The 8859-nt window shown below is 50.8% G+C and overlaps 1 protein-coding gene across 2 annotated transcripts in view; it reads right to left on the reverse strand.

The window, feature by feature from the left end:
• Positions 1–3662: 3662 nt before the first annotated feature.
• Positions 3663–8859, reverse strand: part of ep300b (EP300 lysine acetyltransferase b) — a 35764-nt gene continuing 30567 nt past the window's right edge. For both annotated transcript variants that reach the window (XM_008299937.1, XM_008299936.1), the window contains exons 29-30: positions 7927–8208; positions 3663–7531 (exon numbers count right to left, since the gene is read on the reverse strand). In XM_008299937.1, the coding sequence (XP_008298159.1) occupies positions 4202–7531; positions 7927–8208 (3612 nt within the window). In that variant the 3' untranslated portion in view covers positions 3663–4201. The remainder of the gene's footprint in view (positions 7532–7926; positions 8209–8859) is intronic.

Genomic DNA, 8859 nt, shown 5'->3' on the forward strand with positions numbered 1-8859 from the left:
CTCAGATTTGGGTGTAAAAAGATGAATTCAGTTTGAAATTCCGCATTTCTGTTCAAAATAGGGAGTCTCCATGTTCTCCCCATGCAGCGTGGGTTCTCCGGCTTCCTCCCACAGTCCACAAACATGATGATTAATCCATGAGAACAACCATGACCTGGAGGACTGAGGATCTTCACAGACAACTTTCAAATGATCAGTCAGCAACAGAAGTCTGAACCATGTTTATGTACAGATTTCTCTCTTCAAACATGACACCTGAAGCTCTGTTTTCTCCAGCGCCTGCAATGATCACAACCTTCAGCCTTGTTGAAATATAGCTGCCTTTTTTATTTTAAATGTCTGTGAAAACTGTTTCTCCCAGTTTGTTTTATCCATCGATACCAGGTTGTGTTAGCTGCATGCTCAGCCACTAGAGGGCAACTCGCTGTAAGGAAAGAGGCTTCACTGTAGTGACGCCATCAAGTTAGTTTATCATGTCTGATGTGCAGCAACCAACATTTAATAAACAGAGCGACACATCATCAGCTGCAGGAGGCAAAATGATCCTGGAAGTTCACCAAAGTCAATACCAGGTCCATCCTGAGCTGTGCTGGTGAAGATGGGAGTGAATCACATGTCAGGTGCTGCTGTCATGAACCAACAGGTGTGTGAGAACGAGATGAACTTTTCTGAATCTGATCACAGGATGAGACCAGGTGAGCGTTACTAAAGAACACGTCTCAGCAGAAGATCAAGAGTTTAATGTTTTTCAGTTTCAGTTAGAGCTGATGGAGCCTCTTGGATGAGAGGTGGAACGCCTTCAAGAAACTCAAGCAGGTCCAGCTGCTACCATTAATCCACCAGAATAATCAGGGTGTGTGATGGCGGTGACTGTTGATGTTCAGAGCTCCACATCTGGCCTGCAACTGATGATCATTTTGATTAATCTATTAGTTGTTGTTTTTTTGCTGTAAAATGTCAAAAAATGGTGAAAAAAAGTTCATCCTAAAAGCGACGCTTTCCTTAAAAAAAAAATCAGTCAAACTTGTGGAAGTTAATGTGATAGTGGTCAACTAATCAATTAATCAATTAACTGTTGCAGCTCTACTCTGCATTAATACGTCTTCATCCTCCCGAAAGGTCCACACCTGTGCATTAATAGCAAAAAGTGGATTCACATCAGCTCATTGTTCGTGGTTTGACTAATTCCTGTGCTTGTTTGGTGTCTTTTTACACGCTGCCATCGAGAACTGTTGGTCATTCACTATGTACATCCATCATCTCTACACCTTAATCCTCACCAGGGTCAGAGGGGGCTGGAGTCTATCCCAGCTGACTCAGGGTGAAGGCAGGTTCACCTGGACAGGTAACCAGTCTATCACAGGGCTACACTTAGAGACAGACAACCAAGCACACTCACATTCACACCTACGGACAATTTACAATCAATAATTAACCTCAGCATGTTTCTGGACTGTGGGAGGAAGCCGGAGAACCCGGAGAGAACCCACGCTGCACGGGGAGAACATGGAGACTCCACGCAGAAAGATCCCGGGTGTCCTCACCGGGACTCCAACCGGCGACCTTCTAGCTGTGAGGCCACGGTGCTAACCACTGAACCACCTGCAGCCCCTTGTGGATTTTTATTTGTCCAAAATTGTTCTTGATAATCAGGTGGCAAAAGATGTTCAGACTCTGAGTTGGAGACGTTAAATTTGAACTATTTGGTTTTTGTTGTTGCTGTTTTTACATTTTCTACTAAAAACGCAGCTTCTACTGGACTCCAAATATTTTTTAATCCTTCCGTGTTCTATAAAGTTCTAATAAACCATAAACTGAGTAACGCTGACGCAGCAGATCTCTGGTTGGTTACTTGTCGATTACATTTCTAACTAAACCCAAACAGCTCAGTGGGCCTGTGTTTAAGGTCCATCACCGAGAGAGAGAGAGATGCACATCGTAGCTGCTCACAAGATGTTTAACGGTTAAAAATAAACTCGTATCAAAGAGTTTTCAAGTGCCAGCGATGCAAATCCCTCAACGGTCAGAGTCCTGCACTGTGAACAATCTCAAGGGGATGGAGGGAAGCCAAAAACCACCGTTTGCACTGGAACGGATCGTAGTGAGAGAAGCAAAGAAGAATCCAAGAATCACCACCAGGACCATCCTGAGCTGCTGCCAACATCTCACTGAACAAGGCTCCATGGACCAAGAAGGACTCCACATCATCTCTACAGGCCAACAGGGTGGTGGGACGGCACAACCTTGTCCAGATAAAGAGCGTCATAAGAAAAGACGTTCAGACTGTGGAGGGAAACATCCGGCAGTCTGCAGAAGAACTCGTCCTTGGGCAGCGTCGGGTCGATGATGTGAAGCTTGCGGCCGAGGAGGTGAAGAAACGGTGAACAGAACAACCTGTTGGAGGCCCAGCAGGAGTCCAGACCTGAATCTGGACAGGGACCGATGAGAAAGGCTGGAAATCCCATCGGTCATGGCATTTTTAGTTAAAATAAAAACCAAAAATCAAATAAAATTCACCACGAATCTGAATTTGAGCTGCGTATGAATGATTTAGGAGCTTAACTGTATTTAAATTCTTCTTCCGTTTGGTAGAAGTTCTTCTACAACGCCAGGATGAGTCCGGTGACCTATAATAACCTGTTGGAGTCATCTGTTGGCTGTTTTGCGATCTGGTCCTCTGAAGCTAACCAGCTCCGGAGCAGGTTAGTCATGCAGCATCGGTTACCATGGTGACCAGAGAGGCAGCTTCACGATGCAGGTAAACATCCGACCCAATAACTTCATAACTCCAACACGTCGGACGTCTCGTGGCTTCTAACAGACAGACGCATTCGGGACACGTGGCTATTGGTAATTTTAATTTTATTATAAAAAACAGTATTTGAGTCCACAGTTTGTGTTTCCTTTGTACAGTAAAAAATATTAAATTAAACTCCCAAAGTTCGTAGCAGAAAGATAAAGAGGATGGAGTTTAAGGGGAGGGAGCTAAACATCCCCCAGAGGAGGAGGAGGAGGAGGAGGAGGAGGAGGAGCGGGATTTAAAGTCCGAGGGAAGCAGCAAAGGGGACGAGGCAGAAAGAGGCGGAGACGGAGCGCTCACATCGCCTTCTTCCTCCTCAGTTCTGTGCAACACAGTTCATTTGGATCATTATCCTCTGTTTACTCCAAACAGTAGAATCCTAAAAACACTAAAAGGAGCCCACCCCACCCACGTTTCACATCCCAGAACCATGTACTCAAAATGTTTCAGGCACACAGGTATGCACCCCCCCTCCCCAAGCCTCCGCTGCGCCATATCAAGTGTCTTTAAAGGAAGGAGTGCACACACATTCGAGGGAGAGGGCTTGCATGTTTGCGTGGGGAAAAGAGTCCCTTCCAGCATGACTGATGTCCGACAGAGGAGCCGGCCAGGATGTCAGAGACCATGTCCGCTCCGCTGGTCTGGACCCGGAGCAGAGCCTCGGCCGCGGCAATAAAACACTGACATGATTCCCACCTGGACAACTAAAGACATCTAAAGTGAAATGACGTGTTCACTACCCCGCCCGCCTTAACAGTCGATAACAAAAATATATTTCTATACGAATTGTAGCAGTCTCAAGGTACACAACACCCCCACCCCACCCACAGAGAAAGTAATAAATAAAGCAAACCCAAACATCTGAAAAGGAAGATATGCATCATGTTTGGATTGACATTAATAATCCACATCACTCTGCAGAACAGAACCGACTGAATGATGCCAAACAAAACCCATAAAAAAAAAAGTTCTTTGCATTAAATCATTTCTTCTTTAATTCTTGACCACTTTTAAAATATTAAAAACATTTCTTAAAAAAGGCAAGTACTTCTATTTACCCCCGGAAAGCCCGAAAATATCACCTTTCTCGTATTCTGCAAAAGGTGGAGGCGAGGGCGGCGCCGGAGAGCGCCCCCGCTTTGTCCACTATTGGCAAAAAAATATATTAACAGCAATAACTTACAATTCATTTATTCTAATTCATTTAACGACTGCTTGATTTATTGTTCATCTCCCATAGGAAGTTCAGTTCAATGCATCTTTATTGAAAACATTTTAAATAACATTTAATAAAGTATAAAAAGAAAGGCTAAGTAATAACAATAACACTGTCCTGGGTGAGTGCAGTTTGTGCGAAGAACCACAGAGCGCCTCGGCTCCACTTGACACATGACACAAGTCCTAGATGATGTCTAAATGGTTGTGATTCATATTCTGGCCCATTGGGTCCTGACCGTTCCCCCCCGGCCCGTGTAGACCGGCCATGCCGCTCAGCTGAGACAGCATGGCGCTCTGGTCCGACCCAAACTGCTCCATAGCGTTCTGTTGCTGCTGGGCCGCGGGCTGCTGCTGCTGCGGAGGGACGACGAGTCCTGGGTGGTGCTGGTTCAGATGGCTCGGGTGTGGAGAACCCGTCTGCATCTGGGGGGAGATGTGATGTGGGGAGGGCTGAGGCTGCATGCGCGGGGACGGACTGGAGTGTGGCGGCTGGGACTGGGGTCTGGGCGACGGCTGCGGCGACCGCACCTGATTAGCGAGGGAGGTGGGCAGCGCCTGGCCCTGCAGGTGGGGGTGCGGCGACTGGGCCATTTGCTGTGGCTGCTGGGGGCTCATGGGGTTGCTGTGTTGAGCCGGTGACCCTCCAGGGCCAAGATGTTGCTGCTGCTGGAGCAGTCTCTGCTGAAGAGCCTGATGCAGCAAGGCCTGAGAGGATGGAGGAGGGGGTCCACTCTGAGTGGGCTGAGGGCCCTGTGGGGGCTGCTGTGGACCTCCTACGCCCCCTCCACCTGGCCCTGCATCACCCCCTGGTAGGCCAGCCATGGTATTCTGCTGCTGCTGCTGCTGCTGCATCTGAAGGTGGTGCTGGTGCTGGAGCCTCTGTTGGAGTGCAGCCGTGGCCTGCTGCTGGGCCACTGATCCTGGGTAACCTTGGCCCTGCTGGCCCGGCGGGCCACCTGGCTGCTGAGGACCAAGAGGTGGACCTCCAGGTGGACCCTGTCCTACTGCAGGAGGCTGCATCCCTGGCTGTCCCATGAATCCCTGCCCCTGAGGTGGCTGCGGCTGCTGGAACTGACCATGGTTTACTCCCATTTGCTGCTGCTGCTGCTGCTGCTGCTGCTGTTGCTGCTGCTGCTGCTGAAGATGTCGTCTCATGAGCAGCTCTCTAAACTGGGGGCCGTTGAGATTCCCCATCGGTGGCCCCTGGCCCTGCATCCCTCTTCCTACCCCTTGCTGCTGCTGCTGCTGCTGCTGCTGCTGTTGTTGCTGCTGCTGCTGGAGAGCTGCAACCTGCTGCTGCTGCAAGCCGCTGAGCATTGGTCTCTGCTGCTGCTGCTGCTGCTGCTGCTGCTGCTGCAGCTGCTGTTGCTGCAGCTGCTGCTGCTGCTGCTGGACTTGCTGCAGCTGAGCCATGGTGGCGATGTTGACGTTCGTCGCCCCCTGCCCCCCCATGTGCATGCCTGGCTGGCCTGCACCTGCAGCATTCATGTTCACCTGTGGGCCCCCTCCTGGAATCACATTTCCAACAGGACCCCCTGTGGGACCGGGCCCTCCAGGGACACCACCTGGGAGACCTCCTGGTCCACCAGGGCCCCCCTGCCCCCCCTTGTATCTCGAGGCCCTTTGCTTAATAAAAGCGGCCATGAGCTGTGGATTAGACCTCAAGATGTTGAGGACTTGCTGTTGCTGGAGTGGTGAGCTCGGCGAACGAAGAGTCCTTAACAGATCTTGCAGGGCTGCCTGGGGGATGTTTCCACCAGCAGCACCCACCCCTGGAACTCCAGGAACAGGTCCTCCTGTCACCCCGCTGCCAGCACCCTGCGGCGGCTGCTGCTGTTGTTGTTGTTGTTGTTGTTGTTGCTGTTGTTGCTGTTGTTGTTGCTGCTGCTGCTGCTGCTGCTGCTGCTGCTGCGCCATATTCATCAAGGCAGCATGGCCCTGAGCTTGTTGGTGTTGCTGCTGTTGATGCTGAGTTGCCATCATGGTTGGATGGCCCATTTGGTTCATCATAGCTTGCCTCTGCTGCGGTGGCATCCCCTGGCCGGCCCACTGCTGTTGCTGCTGCTGCTGAGGGTTCTGAAGGGGAGCAACCATCCTCTGCTGCTGAAGCTGCACCTGAGTGGGGAGCTGGCCCTGCGGCAGGCTGCCTTGTTGAGGCGGCTGCTGCATGGGCCCACCAGTACCAACCATCATGCCTGGAGGAGCGCCTTGCTGTTGATCCATGTGGACTCGAGCAGCTGCCACTGCTGCTTGGTTCTGTTGTGGCATCCCCTGGGGTCCAACCAGCCCCACTGCCCCTGGGTGTCCCATGCCCATCTGCTGACCTTGACCCTGTTGGTGGTGAGGGTGCGGAGGCATCAAGCCGGCTGCTGCCTGGGCTGCTTGTCTCTGTAGAGCCATCTTCCTTTGAGCATCAGCCACCTGCTGGATCTTCATAGCTATTTCTACTGCTGCCGGTGGAGGGCCAGAAGGCGGCTGCTGCTGCTGCTGCTGCTGCTGCTGCTGTGGAAGGGCAGCCTGGCCCTGCACCTGGCTGGGCGGCTGTTGGCCCCCAACACTTCCAGCCATGACATTGCCACCAGAATGCTGCTGGGGCGGCGTCGCAGAGCCAACAACTGGTTTACCCTGGGACTGGTGGATTGGGGACGAGCCTGGTGGTCTGCTGGCATACTGAGGCAAATTGTTGGGGTGCTGTTGGAGCTGCTGCGGGTTGGTCCCAGTTCCACTTTGCTGTTGCGGTTGGACCTGAGGAAGCATCTGCTGCTGATGTTGAGGAGAGTTCATGATTCCTCCTGCCCCGCCACTTCCACCCGCCATCTGCGGGAACTGGTGAAGAAGGGCATGTTGAGGAGGCATCCCTCCAGGCTGCTGTTGCTGCTGTACTCCAGGTCCAGGACCCATTCCCTGCTGTGGAACTGGAGGCATGGTTTGAGTAGGAGTCTGGGGGGTTGGAGGTTGGGTTCCACCAGACGTTGGGGTACTGGGTGCTGTGGTACCATTGTTTCCTGGAGATGGAAGTCCAACCACAGGTCCACCTGGTTGCCCTCCAGGCGGCTGGCCCACCCTCTGCATGCTGGCCATCCTTCTCCTCAGCATTTGGGCCTGCTGGAGTCTGTGCTGCAGCTGCTGCTGCCGGAGCTTCTGTTTGATGTTCAGACAGAACGGGACGGGACATTTGTTCTCCTGACAGTGTTTGGCGTGGTAGCAGCACAGAGCGATGAGCTGCTTGCAGATGGGACAGCCACCATTCGTCTTGCGTTTGCAACCTTTTGTGTGCTGAACAACGCGCTTCATCTTCTGGCAGGATGGCAAGGAGCAGTTGGCGTTGCGGCACTGGCATGCGTGGACTAGTGACTGGATGCAGCGCTGGATGCTGAGGCGGCGAGAGTCACCAGGGCTCTGGGTGGCTGCGGCCGCCTGGTTGTTGCTGTCGTCATCCAGGCCGAGCCCCAGCTTATCCATCTTGTGCTCGTGACCTTTAGTGTTGTAGCAGGTGATGCACAAGTCGTAGTCCTGGAGAAAAAAGGGGAAAAGGAGGGATGAGAAGTCAGTATGAATTAAAATACTGGATTTACAAAGACATGGTACTTTTTCATGAAAATGCTACCACACAATTCCACATAGTGTGCACTCACAGTGTTCTGTCATGGCTTTTGGTAAGTCATTAAACCAGTGTGTACCCCCTACGGTAACAAACCCCCACCAATGTAGCTGTTCAGCAATTATCACTTGTGCAACTATCACATCTGGGGACACAGAAAGAATGAAGACTCCAGACAAACAGAGCCGTTTTTTTTTTTAGCTTGCTGGTGCCACCTAACAGTTGCTTACCACTAGAGATCATTGTTCAGTCTGCACAGGGACTGCATAGGAAGAAAAACAGGATTTCATTGAGGTATTTTTCTCACCTCACAGACGGTGCAATGGAAGCGGGTCTCAACGTGGTGTTTACACTCATTGCAGGTATAGACGAAGCGGTCCTGGCTCTGGTTGTGGAGCTCCACCAACATACACATGGAGCTCCATTTGGACCTCCTTAAAGAGCTGAACTCCAGGTGCTTGTCCCTGGCCAGAGTGAGAAAGGCGTCGCGGCCATCCATCAGGTCACAAGCCATGAGAGGATCCGAGTCGGTGATGGGAGGCAGCGAGTTGGCAGTGGGGCCGGCAATGAGGCGGATGACGAAGAAGACCTGCCAGATAGAACGGAGAAGATCAGCTGGAGGTCTCCTCAAACAGATGTGGACGATGTGTGAACTTACAGACGGGCATTTTAAACACTTTCTACTTTACAGTTTTTTAGACCAATACATTCAGAAGTCTTCAGGAATCTTGGGTATTGCAGTAGAATAGAAGTCAGTTAGTTTTTTTCTCCAAAGAAATTTCAGTTTCAAACATGTACCATCAGCTCTGTGACATGTGAGATGATTTCCTACTAAACAGTCAAACTACAGTATATAGTACTTTGTTTAAATTATTTTTATTTCTTGCTGCTATTGTCGTGTTCTTCCACACAAGTTTCGTTGTACTCCTGCACAATGACAATAAAGTCTCTTTATCTTTATCTTTATCTTACAGACACCACAAAGCTCATCTGTGTCAGATGTTTAACCTACGATGGAGCCAAAACGTCCAAAAGCATCAGACATGCTGACTTGTTCATAAAACTAGAAGAGCATCAGGTTAGTGAATGTGATTTATCATGTTGTGACATAATGTCCTCAAACACAGTAGTAATAGCAACCAGAGTTTCCATAGAGACGGCAGCGCGCATGGACGCAGCGCCCCCTTCAGGAGACAGCGAGAGAGAACGTTTTGAGTGTCTTGTCTATCCCAGACGTTCA

The sequence above is a fragment of the Stegastes partitus genome, unplaced genomic scaffold (genome assembly GCF_000690725.1).
Source record: "Stegastes partitus isolate 25-593 unplaced genomic scaffold, Stegastes_partitus-1.0.2 Scaffold1482, whole genome shotgun sequence".
In the NCBI taxonomy this organism is placed as follows: domain Eukaryota; kingdom Metazoa; phylum Chordata; class Actinopteri; family Pomacentridae; genus Stegastes; species Stegastes partitus.